This window comes from Neofelis nebulosa, chromosome 9 (assembly GCF_028018385.1).
Source record: "Neofelis nebulosa isolate mNeoNeb1 chromosome 9, mNeoNeb1.pri, whole genome shotgun sequence".
Taxonomy (NCBI): Eukaryota; Metazoa; Chordata; class Mammalia; order Carnivora; family Felidae; genus Neofelis; species Neofelis nebulosa.
This window is the reverse complement of record NC_080790.1, coordinates 76,702,627-76,716,507: the sequence shown is the minus strand read 5'-3', so window position 1 is coordinate 76,716,507 and position 13,881 is coordinate 76,702,627. Positions and strand designations below refer to the sequence as shown.

General features: G+C 40.9%; 2 protein-coding genes across 9 annotated transcripts in view; one reads left to right on the top strand and one right to left on the bottom strand.

Moving 5' to 3' along the window:
* PREPL (prolyl endopeptidase like) overlaps nucleotides 1-12,500 on the bottom strand; it is a 55,920-nt gene extending 43,420 nt beyond the window's left edge. For 2 of the 4 annotated variants that reach the window (XM_058684243.1, XM_058684244.1), the window contains exons 1-2: nucleotides 12,342-12,500; nucleotides 10,265-10,787 (exon numbers count right to left, since the gene is read on the bottom strand). In XM_058684243.1, the coding sequence (XP_058540226.1) occupies nucleotides 10,265-10,483 (219 nt within the window). In that variant the 5' untranslated portion in view covers nucleotides 10,484-10,787; nucleotides 12,342-12,500. The remainder of the gene's footprint in view (nucleotides 1-10,264; nucleotides 10,788-12,341) is intronic. The other 2 variants (XM_058684246.1, XM_058684245.1) reach the window with 2 other exon arrangements.
* A 351-nt stretch (nucleotides 12,501-12,851) lies between these two features.
* The window catches only part of CAMKMT (calmodulin-lysine N-methyltransferase), a 408,282-nt gene continuing 407,252 nt past the window's right edge, over nucleotides 12,852-13,881 (top strand). For 2 of the 5 annotated variants that reach the window (XM_058684253.1, XM_058684249.1), the window contains exon 1: nucleotides 12,858-13,104. In XM_058684253.1, the coding sequence (XP_058540236.1) occupies nucleotides 12,967-13,104 (138 nt within the window). In that variant the 5' untranslated portion in view covers nucleotides 12,858-12,966. Of the gene's footprint in view, nucleotides 13,105-13,881 lie in introns of all 5 variants that reach the window. The other 3 variants (XM_058684250.1, XM_058684252.1, XM_058684251.1) reach the window with 3 other exon arrangements.

Genomic DNA, 13,881 nt, shown 5'->3' with positions numbered 1-13,881 from the left:
ATGTTGGGTAACACAGTACTAAAGTAGTACCCTACTGATTACTTAGTAACTGCAAAGGGAATAAGGTCCCTTTATGTATGGAGAACTAGCAATTATTACTGTAACCAAAATTATCAAACTTAACATCATTAATAGTAGGAAAGACTGACATTATAGGTCCTGTGAAATGCAGTATGAAGCATTTCAACTTGAGTAGAGAGTAAACCTAAAGGAAGTAAAAGAAACAAAATAAAGTGGTTTCAGTGAAATTGGTAAAGAAACTAGAGAAGATCAACAAAATAAAAAGTGGGTTCTTTTCGGGGCACCTGGGTGGCTCAGTCGGTTGAGTGCCTGACTTTGGCTCAGGTCATGATCTCACAGTTTGTGAGTTGGAGCCCTGCATCAGGCTCTGTGCTGACAGCTCAGAGCCTGGAGCCTGCTTCGGATTCTATGTCTCCTTCTCTCTCTGCCCCTCCCCAATTTGTGCTTTGTCTCTCTCTCTTTCTCAAAAATAAAATTTTCAAAAAAAAAAAAAAAAAAGTTGGTTCTTTTCAAAAGAATATTAGAAATGAAAAAGGTGGTATAACTACAGATATAATACAGATTTTAAAAAATCACAATGAAGTTCTTTGTGTGTATACATTTGAAAACAGATAAATGAGTAATTTCCCAGAAAATAAATGAATTCTAAAAATGGATAAAAAAGGAAGAGCTGTATAAGCCAATAACTATCAAAGAAATTAAGTGGTAATTAAGTATCCTCTTAAAGGAGATACCAAACCCAGTTGCTTTCAAAAGTTGTTTTCTTAAATCTTCAAGGCTCTTTTCAAATGCTAAGAAAACAATGTCAACTATTTAAAACTATTCATATTATCAGGCAAATAAAACCTTGACACCAAAACTGGACAATGACGGTAAAAGACAACTAAAAATCAATCTTATCATAAAATATAGACTAAAAAAACCAAAAGTATAATGAAAGGATGGTTCAATATTACAAAATCTATTATTGTAATCTAACACAAATAAGAGAGATAAATCTTAGGGCCATTTCAATTAATGCAGAAAAAAATAGAAAATAATCAAGGCACTTTAAAAAAACGATAAAACGTTAATTAAGAATGGAGAATTTAGAAAAACTAGGAACTTCTTTGACTTGATAAACAGTCTCTGTTGTTTTACACTGGACCATATGTAATCTGTAATTAACATACTGAAGTGTATTCATATTAGTACACACCTTATTTAGCATCTGTGAAACACGTCTTAATAATCTTAATTATATTTACTTAAAATATCTAGCTATATTCGCTATTTTGTTATTCAAAAGTGATTGTTAAACGAAGGGAAGTAATCGTTTCCTATGCTCTCTGCCTCCAATTCCTTTCTTCCTTTTCCTTGCCCTTCTCATTCCACTGACTCTCTTGTTAAGGTCACTGATGGCCACAGCACTGCAAAATACAAAGGTTATTCTAGGTATTCATATTACTTAACCTATAAGCATCATGCCACAGTTGATCACTTCCTCCTCCTGAAAACACTTTTCTTCACCTGACTTCCAGAACACCTCGTTTTCACTGTTTTCCTATTTCACTGGCCCTTCTCAGTCTCTTTAATGGGTTCCTACTTCCTGGCTTCTTAACATCAGCATGCCCTGGACCATTTCTTCATCTACAGTCTGCACGAATTCCCTTGATGATCTCATCCAGCCTCGTGACCTTAAATGCTATTTATATGCTGAGGACTCCCAAATTTGTATCTCTAGCCTGAACTTTCCCCTGCATAAGCTGAACTTCTATATCCAACGGACTTGTTCAACATTCGCACTTTGGATGACTAATAGGTACGTCAAAAAATGTCCAAAACCGAACTTCAGTCTCCCCATGTATCCTCTCTCCCAAAAAAATCTTGTTCTTCAATCACTCCCATCCTGACAAATGACAATTCTGTCCTTCCAGTTGCTCAAGCTTCAAACCAGTCTTTTCTCTCTTGATACAACCAAGTGATCTGTAAATCCTTTCAACTTTTAAGATACATCTAGAGGGGTGCCTGGGTGGCTCAGTCGGTTAAGCGTCCGACTTCGGCTCAGGTCACGATCTCGCGGTATGTGAGTTCGAGCCCCGCGTCGGGCTCTGTGCTGACTGCTCAGAGCCTGGAGCCTGTTTCAGATTCTGTGTCTCCCTCTCTCTCTGACCCTCCCCCGTTCGTGCTCTCTCTCTGTCTCAAAAAATAAATAAACGTTAAAAAAAAAAAGATACATCTAGAATCTGACCACTTCTTACTCTTGTACTGGAACTACTCTGGTGGTACTGTTATCCTCTCTCCTTTGGATTACTGCAAAAGCCTAAATGCTCTCTGCTTCTGCTCCTGTCTTCCATAAGCTATTTTCAACAAAAGAGCTAGCATGAGCCTAAAGTCAGATATCATTTCTTGACTCAAAGCCCTCCAATGGTTTCCCATCTTGCTCAAGAAGAAAAGGGAAAATGCCTGGCAATGGTCTACAAGGTCCTAAAGGATCTTGTTTCACTACCTTGCTGACTCCATCTACTACTATATTCCTCCCACACCCACTTAGTCTGAGCCACACTGGCCTCTTTGATACTGCTTGAACATGACTGGCTTGCTCCCAACTCTGTTTCTTAGAACCTGCTATGCCCTATGCCCAAACACCTCCTTCAAGCTATTTCTCAAATGTCACCTTCTCAGTTGGGCCTTCCCTGACCATCCTATTAAATAACAACTCTCCCTATCTCAGTATGGCCTATTCATTCTTTCCCTGTCTTATTTTATGTTTCACTGTACCTATTGCCTCTGACATACTTTATATTTTATTCATATACTTTTTCGCTCTTCTCTCTTCTCTCAACTAGAATGATAAGCTTCATGACAGCAGGGATTTTTGTTTCCTCTGCTCACCGCTATATACCCAATTGCTAGAATGGTGCAGAGTAGGGGTGCAACAAATAATTGCTGAGTAAAATGAAACAAAGCATAAAACATAAAAATTAAAAAACCCATTTAAATAAGACATCATAAGCAAAGTGAAAACACATAGCACAGAAAAGATACAGAAAAGATACCTACAGCACACAAAAGACAAAGGACATGTAAATACCTCTTATGAACCAGTAAGAAAACGAAAACTCATTGGAAAAATGGTTAAGGGATGTGAACATGCAATTCAAGAAGACAAAACGGGTTAATGAGCACAGAAAAAATCCTCAACTTTATCACTAATCAGCACACGGAATATTAATGACACACTTGACATACTGATATATTTACCTGTTGGAAGGGGAAAAAAGAAAAGGTCTGATAATATCAAGTGTTACTTGAGATACAGACAGAACTCTCATATTCCTGGTTTGTAAGCTGGTTTTATCAATTCAGAAATTAATTTGATAAACATTAGCATGTGAATGTAATCAGGAATTCTTTTATTTATTTTAAAAAGTTTACTTATTTTGAGAGAGACAGAGACAGCATGAGTAGGGAAGAGGCAGAGAGTGAGAATCCAAGCAGGCTTAGCACTGGCAGCGCAGAGCCCAACATGGGGTTTGAACTCACAAAACTGTAAGATCATGACCTAAGCAGAAACCAAGAGTCAGACACTTAACTGACTGAGCCACTCAGGTGCCCTCCCTACAATCAGGAATTATATAATAGTTAATAGCACAATTAAATGAAGTATGGTTTTTATGGCCTAAACTCAGTACCTATATATGGATAACTCTTCCCAAATTCCAGACTCAGATATCCAACGGTCTATAGAAATCTCAACTTTAGTAGTGAATTATTATATCTATTTCTTCTCTGTCCTCACCCTTAAGATCTAAGTAACAGAGTATATACTTGTGACTATGACATAAGTCCATCTGAAACGTAATGATGCCTAGATGTGCTTTGGAATTTAATGATTTTGCAAAGTTAACACGGTGCCTATCCCAGTAAGTGTGTGTATGTGTGTGTGTTTGTGGGGGGGACACTATCTTGTAATGAAACACAGATGATTTTGGAGCAAAACATCTATTAAGTGGGATAAAAACTATAATAGCTTTGTGTCAGTTTGTGGGGGGTGGGGGTAGAGTTAAAACAACTTCTGTAAGAGGCTTCTGAATTTTAAAATGCAAACAGAAGAGGGATTGTCAACTTATTCTCTATTCCTCTACTAAGATGTCCACAATAAAATGTAACCAACCTATAATGAAGAAGTTTGAGTGATTCTAGCTCTTTAATCTTTCCTCAAATCTACTTCTCTACATTCTCATGGCTATGGCCTTAGGTTAGACTCTCATCTTCATGCATCTGAGTTCCTGGCAAGGGCTCCTACTTCCAATCAATTTTCTGCAGTTCTGTCAGAGTGATTCTTCTAAAATGCAAATCTGACTGCACCTGATTTTCAATGGCTTTCTGTTACTTTTAGGATGTAGTTTAAACTTCTCACAAGATTTACAAAATTGTCTATACATGTTCTGGCCGCTATTTACTTCTATTGGTTCATTTTTGACCACTTTGGCTACACTACTTGTACAGATGCCCTCTCTAGATTTGAAGCTTTTACACATGCTGCTCCTGCTGCCTGGCAGGACCTTAACTACATCTGAGTCATTTCTTTTTTTGTCTAGCTCAATCCTTTATTTCGGGAGGTAGGTTCAATAATTATATTGCAATCCACAGAATGGCATTCTTAAAACTGACGTAGGCCCATATTTATGGGGACAGGCATTCATTTAATACTACTGTCATGCAATGTTTCAGAAACAGGGAAACAATGTTGAACAAGATAGGAATGGACCAAACCCTTTTGAATGTTACATTTTATTTTTTAAGGTTTATTTTGAGAGTGAGCAAGCATGCATGTGCAAGCTGGGGAGGGGCAGAGAGAGAATCCCAAGCAGGCTCCATGCTGGGTGCGGATGCCGGGCTCGATATCATGACCATGAGATCATGACCTGAGCTAGAACTGAGTCTGATGCTTAACTGAGCTACCCAGGCGCCCTATGAATTTTACATTTCAGTTAGGAAGACAAAATAAAAAGGGAAAATGACCGATGAAATAATAGAGTGGCAGGAAGAAAACAAAGCTAAAGTAGAAAATAACAAAGCGAAGAAGTTCTTTGATCACCATAACTGGAAATGTACTTTCTTAGGAAGTACCATTTATCAAGACCTAAAATAGGACAAGAAACTAGACACGTAGAAGTGACCTAAAGGGAATGCCACGTACAGGCCCTAAGATGGATGGGAAAGAGCTGTATTCTTTGATCTGGGATATAATCACCGCAGCTTTACCAAGGTGGACGGGGAGCGAAGTGACATGAAATAAGACAGTGTAAAATGCTACGGGCCCTTGGGGGACATGATTAGAAAACTGGATTTTATCTTTATGTAGTAAGAAATTCTGGAAGGATTTTAAGTTGGGTACGGACATCATTTAATTTATATTTTAAGATCATTTTTCCAGTTGTACGGAAAATGGGTTGGAAGGGAAGAAGAGGGCAAACAAGGAGCCTGTTTAGGTGGCTTTACTAGCAGTCCAGGTGAAAGACGGCTATAAAGGTGATGGTATGGACAGAGAAAAATAGATGCAATATATATATTGGAGGTTGGTGCAGTGTTTCTGAAAGCATGTCAACATGATGGCATATGGGATTTGGGATATGTGGACATTTTATTAGAAAGAATATAACTAGCACATCAATTTGCACATCATTTACTAAATTTATTCCTTGGAATAAGAGAAGTTGATGAAGCTAAAATAAGTAAACAATAGCCTTGGTGCTATTGAGATATGGCAAAAATCATGAAGCCTGTTTGGGATATAGTATTAAGTGAAGTGATGGCAGGTAAAGGAACGGGAAGAATAAAAACTTCTGTGTTTCCAGTTGTGAACAACTGAGTATACAGCAATGAAAAGTAGAACTGGGTTGGGGAAGTTCAACTGTGGAAAGTTTGTTGCAAGATGTTCAACTGGCAAGTGTTAATTACGTAGGCTGCAAAATACTGTGTAGCAGAGGGGAGTCTGGGATGAATAACTGCTACGATACTTAAATCCATACGAATGGATAAGACTGAGAAGAAGTTAAAGAGAGAAAAAAGGGGCAGGACTAAGCCCTGGGAAACTCCAAAATGTAGACGTCCTATGAAAGAAAAGTTAGAAAAGAAGACTGAAGACAGGTTTGTAAGGGGGGGAAGAAAACCAGGAAAACATGGAGTCAAGAAGCAAACACAAAAGAGTCTTTCAAGAAGAGATGGTCAAGTGTATCAAATTTACTGAGAAAGCCTGTAAGAGGAGGAAAGAGATAGGTCTACTGGGTTGAAATACGCTCCATAGGGGCGCCTGGGTGGCGCAGTCGGTTAAGCGTCCGACTTCAGCCAGGTCACGATCTCGCGGTCCGTGAGTTCGAGCCCCGCGTCAGGCTCTGGCCTGATGGCCCGGAGCCTGGAGCCTGTTTCCGATTCTGTGTCTCCCTCTCTCTCTGCCCCTCCCCCGTTCATGCTCTGTCTCTCTCTGTCCCAAAAATAAATAAAAAACGTTGAAAAAAAAAATTAAAAAAAAAAAAAAAAAAAAAAGAAATACGCTCCATCATTGGTGACACTGACTTCAGATTTTAAAGGAGGAATAGGAGCCATACTCCAGCAGGTTAAAGAACAAATGGACTGTGGAGAAAATATGAAGCTGTACCTACAAGGCAATCTCACTCTGTGAATTACTACAAAAAATTGTGAGACTACAATGTTCACTTTCTTTTCTTGCTTTCCGGAGTTTTATTTTTAAATTTAAAAAAATGTTTATTTATTTTTGAGACAGAGAGAGACAGAGCATGAGTGGGGGCAGGGGCAGAGAGAGGGAGGGAGACACAGAATCCAAAGCAGGCTCCAGGCTCTGAGCTGTCAGCACAGAGCCCGATGCACGGCTTGAGCTCAGGGACTGTGAGATCATGACCTGAGCTAAAGTTACGCTTAACTGACTGAGCCACCCAGGTGCCCCTCCTGAGTTTTACTTTAAAATATCCCCTTTCTTCTTCTTTCTGATGATGTTTCAAACCCTTTAGTAATTCCTACAAATCACAGGTCAGAAGTGCTAGTGAGGATATCCACTACCAAATTATCTGTCTCAGAACTACTGCAGGATTTGCTATAATCTGTATTGTAGAAACAGCCAACATGTGTAGTCAAAGGATTTAGCATGTTCTCTCTTCTTATTTGGTTTTCTTTTTGTATCTTGTTCAGCTCTGCATGATCAAAGATCTTAGGAATTATTCTAGAAGGCAGAGCAGAATGCTGTAGAAGATAAATGTGGTATCTGGTTTGATGTTGGTCTTTGACTATTACTTGCTGCTGTAGGAGTATAATGGACTAAATTCAACTTGCCTTCTGGTACTGTTGAATGGAAAGCTAAGGGGCACCTGGGTGCTTCAGTCAGTTCAGTTAGTTGAGCATCTAACTTTGGCTCAGGTCATGATTTCATGGTTTGTGAGTTCAAGCCCCACATCAGGCTCTCTGCTGTCAGCGCAGAGTCTGCTTCAGATCCTGTCCCTCTCTCCCCGCCCCTCCTCCGCTTGTGCTCTCTCAAAAATTAACGGGGTGGAAAAGAAAAAAAAAAAAAAAAAGGAAAGCTCAGGTACCTGCCAGTAAGAACTTCAGAACTGAATGAATTCAATTAGGTTTAGATCAGTAACAGTTGGTAACCAAGTGTCTCTAGATCCTAAATGCAAGTCTGCTGTCAGTGTCAGGCTGGGAATTTCAGAATTATCTGAGAAACTTAACAAATAAAAAAAATAAAAAAAATAAAAAAAAAAGGAGGAAGAGGAGGAGAGAAAGACCCCAGCCATAGAGATTCTGATCCAGCAGATATGGGATGAGATCCAGAAGTCTGTATTTTTAAAAAGCTCCCAGGGAGTTCTGATACACACCTATACTGCAGAATATGGTTGGTACTAAAGAATCCCAAATGTATAGGGGATAATTTGTTGTTAAGGTTAATAAGGAAGAGCTACAGAATCATGAGACTATAGCACCTGGAGGACTTTTAGACTACTACGTTGAAACTCCCTTTCTTTTTCCATTCAGGAAGATTAGAATCCTGGCTAGTTCACAGACACACCAGTCATAGACAGACCCCTTGACTCTGGCATTTCTATTACATATGCTGCCCCTCTTATTCTTTAGTTAACTTAAACAGGTCTTTACCTTAAGGTAAATATATATATTTATTTGTAATTTGCCTACAGACACCAACAACTCTTTTTTACTTTATTGTACCTGTAGGAGTGAACAAAGTTGGAACTGAGTGGAAGCTTGCTGAAAGACGAAAATGTGCATTCTTGTTTACAGGTCTCCTCACAGCCTCCCCAGGTCCCTGGGATCACACAAGACAGGGAGCACAGCTTTCAGATCTTATCATACGACACATGAAAGCAGGACCAGTTTTTCAGGTTGGAGAGTTACTAAAAGAGCTACTTTTCTTGCAGTCATTGAGTCAGGTTAAAGTTTCTAGGTGACAGGAATCTGGGAAAGAGAACTGAAAAGTTGCCTCAGGGACAAACGGAGGGAAAAAATAGTCAACCTCCTGTTCAGGGTGTGAGCTCATCTCAGCTGTCACTTCACTGGTAATTCCTGCCTGCTATTTATAAACTAAGACTCAAGAGTACTAGATGACAAAATGTTCTAAGCAAAATGTAAACTAAGATGTTCTATAGGTCCAACATTTTTCCAACAGGTAAAATTTAAAAGTTTATTTTTCTTAAGTAGACGAAAGCTGCAGACACAGGCACAAAATAATGAAATGAAAGGCATAAAGAATTTCTGAGTAAAGAAAGATGCAAAATGCTAAACTAAGCCATGATACTATAAAAAAAAATTTGAAAGATTAAGACAAAGAGTAAAAACGTCTAGGAACTACAGATAAAAAATTAAAAGCAAAACCAAACAAAAAACAGACAAAAAACCAAAACCCACATAAGAGCCCACAAGTATGAACTAAGAGCAAATGTTAAATAAAATAAAGGAATTGAGCAAAAGAAGATGAAAAAAAAATCATTTCTAAAATGAGAAGCCGCTCAAGTGTCCACCGATAGACGAACGGATAATATGGTATATAAATATACAATGGAACATTATTCAGCCATAAAGAGGACAAAATTCTGATATATTCTACAACAGTTGCATGAATTATCTAAAACAGGCAAATTCATAGAGACAAAGTAGATTAAAGGTGACCAGGGACTTGGAAAATGAGGCAGTGGGGAGTTATGGTTTCATGGGTACATTTCTTTTGGGAGATGACAGGGATTTGGAAACAGTGGTAATGGTTACAAAACATTGTGATTGTAATTAATGCCACTGAATTATACACTTAAAAGTGGTTAAAATAGCAAATTTTATGTCATATACATTTTACCACAATAAAAAATGAAGTAGCCAAAACAGACTAAAAAGAAAAAAATCAGTATGCAACAAAACAATTTAAACCGGAAATTAAAATATTAAAATAATATGCTGAGTTACTGCAAGAGTATCACCCCCAAATATAATTTAAGGAACCTAAGGAACATAACAAGTATATGGTGGGGGAGGTATGTCAAAGTGGCAGCAGCATAAAGTTTCATCCCAAATGAGTAGGATGTCCACATAACTTACCATCATAACCAGGACATTTTTGAGAGAACACTATTGATAATTACACAGGGACAAGAGGTGTAGATGGGGCCTGTCCCAGGCAAATTGGAATGTGTGGGAACGCTCCCTACAAGGGCTATCAGATCCTCAAGGTTGTGGTCAGGCCCATAGCTTGGGGTCTGGTGAAAGTACAATAGTCTGAGAACATCTTCCTGAAGGACCCAAGTGGTCAAAAGTCCAAGTCTTTTTTTTTTCTTTCTTTCTTTTTGTTTGTTTACAAAGAACACACAATTACATAGAGTTATGGAAGCTTACAAGTTCGGGATTCATAAAGCAATTAGTATATTATTGGATTTTTAAAAAAGCTATTATGGTATTCTAGGCATTTCGGGAAGGTGAATTATACTTTGAAATGCACACATAGGCATAAGATTTCCTAAGCTGAACCATTTTTCATTAATATACATCTTTATATATTACATTACAGCTCTATAAATGCGTGTTTTCACACTTATATTGAACTATACACAATTGAGTTTTAACATTATAAAAATCACACTAGAATTACTGAGAAAATTAGTAACTGATGGCCTATCCATTCTTTATTATTAAACTAAAATTTATCTTAATGACCTATAAATAGGTTAACTTAAAAAGTCCATACCTTACATGAGAAGCTCCGACTCGGGATGTTCCTTGCTAACTCTGATATCGTGGGTTTATCCTGCAGACACTTGGTTAGGTGACATTTTTTCAATTTTATTCTATTGTAATAATGGTCAGCGAAGTTATAGTGATTCAAGTGCTGTTTCTGCATGCATTTCCCAAGGCGAGGAATACTATACTTCAAAGCCTGGAGAAATAATTTGCTCTTCTGCTGCATGATATCAGAGCCCCTGGTTTATGCTCCCTTTGGGGCTGTCAGCACATGATTTCACAGTAGTGGGTTCTCAGAATATCTAAGATCCGCAGTTCTTATCCCTCCCCTTCAGGGCCATCCACCCCTCAGGTTATGAGTAACTGCAGACAGCTGATAACTCAGGTTAAAAATACCTGAAAACTTGTATAAGTTACAGTTTCATTCAAATGACACCTCTTGGCAGACGTGACTTAAAATGTCTCATTTGTAAAGTCAATCCTATCAGGGTCAAACTACGCAGCACTGATTCTGGTACACATGAGGCAAACTAAAAAACAATAACAAAACAAAACAAAAAACAAAAAAATAAAATAAAAATTTGCAAACAAACACATAGACTTAATGGCATCTTTGGAACTCTTGAGGGCTTTACAAGGCAAAATGGCTTTGGTCTTACATAATTCAGAACATGTCTCCGGTATGTATATTAGGAAAAAGCCTAATTACTTAATAAAGGTAGGGGAGTGTTGAGTGTTTGCTACGTGCCAGACACTTTTATACACTTTGTCTAATTTAAACTTCATAAGGACCTACCCGATAGAGTAGCTATTTTCATGTTCATTTCACAGGTGAGCCAACTGTGGCTCTGGGAGGTTTTAGCAAAGTGCCTTGGGTCATTTGGACAGTAAGTAGCAGAGCAAAAAGCCCAATCTGGCTGGCTCCAAACGTTAGACCTAACAATGGACTTAACGTTAAAAAGGTGTTGAGCTCTTTAGTTGAAACAGAACAAAGCACATCACTTTAGGATGAACAAATATAATGTGAGGCCGCCTCTGGTTTCTGTTGAAAAGATGGTTCTTGGGGCGCCTGGGTGGCGCAGTCGGTTAAGCGTCCGACTTCAACCAGGTCACGATCTCGCGGTCCGTGAGTTCGAGCCCCGCGTCAGGCTCTGGGCTGATGGCTCGGAGCCTGGAGCCTGTTTCCGATTCTGTGTCTCCCTCTCTCTCTGCCCCTCCCCCGTTCATGCTCTGTCTCTCTCTGTCCCAAAAATAAATAAAAAAAAAAAAAAAAACGTTGAAAAGATGGTTCTTATTAAACCATCAAAGGCTCGTTTTTTAAGAGACACCTGGGTTCAGATCCTCACTCGGGCACTCACCACTTGTGCCTCAGTTTCTTCATCTGCAAAACTCAGATGATGACATCATTTACCTTATGGAGTTGTAAGAATAAAATTACAGAATTCATGTTAAGATCTCAATACAGTGCCTGGCATGTAGTGTGCACTCAATAAATGCTTGTTACTATTACTACATTAAAAAATCTAAGTTTCTTGCACACTGTTGAATGTCATCATGGGAGTCTTCCACAAAATGTCCCTCGGTATCAAAGATACACTATTGCGTCAGATTTACTACAGATTTGATCCGCTTCGACGATTCCGCCCCCCACCCCCCCGCAATCTCTGTGTCGCAGCAAAATAACGGGCGAGTGGGGATAACAGATCAGCAGCCAACACTAACCACCTCCACCTCCCCGCCCACCAAGGTCCCGTAACAGGGGCCTGTAAGGCCCTAAGTCGTTATATCCATGCCAGAAGCCTCAATCCATCCATCTTTCATCCGCAGGGAGAAGACAGTATGCAAAGATAAGGATGGGGGGGGGGGGGACGAAGGGGTGTTCCGGGAGGACCTACTCGTTTTCCCTGTGCAACTCTCCACCCCAGGGATGAGACGGCGTGAATGAGAGGTCAGGGAAGGTGGCAGCATGTGCCACGCAAAGAAGGGACGCCAAGCAAAAAGCGACCAGGGGGGCTGACGGGTGGCTGGGTGAGAGAAGGAAGGAGAGGACCCCGCCCCCGCCACGGTATGCCTTCCGTACGTACGCAAGTTGAAGAACAGTTGGCCGGGCTCTAGACACCGAAACGAAGGAGGGCAAGTCTGAGAACCAGAACCTTTCAGGAAGGAGCACAGGTGTCACCTCAGTCGCGTCCAGCCGAAGTCTGCGTTCCGCAGCCCGCAGAACGACAGCCAATCCAGAGCCGCCCAGAGCTGGTTTGCAGCACGCTGATCTACGTAACCCCAGTCAAACACCAGAGCTAAGCGGATTTCGCCATTTTTATTGTGGTCATGAATAGGGTCTCCTCCTGGTTTTTTTTTTTTTTTTAACTCTCAAAGTTCTAAGACTTTTGATTCTTTGCTAGTCTTCTGTGATCTAGATGAGGAAGGGGACAATGGGAAAAGAGGAGCCGGCGTCCCATTAGTTCTGCCACAGCTCCTTACCTTTTGGTCTGCCCTCACAAAAGATGGCCGCCAGCAAAATGGTGCAATGACGCAAGCCGCGCTTCCCCGGTTGCCAAGGAGACGCGAACACCGGAAATGCGGAATTCGGGGAGGGTGCGCGCGCTGGGGCGGTCGGAGCTCACAGGTCCTGACTGGGAACCAGTAGACAGGTCCTGGCAGGGGAGAGTTGTGGTCGCCACGGCGCGGGGTATAGGCGGGTTTAACGGGATGGAGTCGCGAGTCGCGGATGCCGAGGCCCGCGAGGCTCAGAGTGCTGCGGCCGAGGGCCCAGCAAGCGGCGATGCCTCTCAGAGGCTTCCAGTCTCGGAGCCCTTGGGAGCTGCCCGGTGGAAGCTTCTGCGGCAAGTAAGAGAAAGCCCACTCACCTCACCTTTACCTCTGGCCACTTCCCTCCCGGGTACGCAGCGAGCGACCGGTAGAGTGTCTCTCCTTTTTGCAACTCTGGGAGTTCGCTCGTAGTTTTGCCGGGAGCCACGTGAGAAGCGCCCCCTTGCTTCGATTAAAGGTCCCACCAAAAGGGAAGAATTGGATTGGGTGGGGCGGGGGAGGGGGCAGCCAACACTGAGTTCCTGGGAAACTCAGATGGAAGTATAAGATCTTTTTTTGGACATTTGTTTGCATCTCGGGGACTCTTCTCTGTGCTCATCAATCCAATTGGTGGGACCGCCGCTCCCCATCCTATGCTATTTTCTTTCTTGCTTCTGTTTTACTTCTTTCCCCAGGTTTCTTCTCCTTGCTTCTTATCTCCCAGCCTCAGTCTGGTTCAAGTCTGGCCCCTTCCTCGGAAATCAGCGTGGTTGACTGTGTTGGGACTGTGAAGTTGCACGCGGTGTCGGTACAGCGGAGAGTGGAGGGTGTATCCAGAAGAGCTGCTTCTGTCTTTGGTGGCATGTGAAAGTTTCGTGTTGATCTTGTAGTTTGAAGTGATCAGCAAGATTCTTGGTGCCCAAGGTGGACTAGTCCGGGTGTGTTGGTTTGTTTAACGGCGGTCATTTTCTAGTACTTTAGAGTTGCTGCTGTTGGTAACTTCAGTTGTACACAGGTTTGACAAATGTCTGATTTGACATCGCCGACCCTCTTTCCAAACTGCTTGAAGTAAAATCTGTTTATTGTTTTGCACGC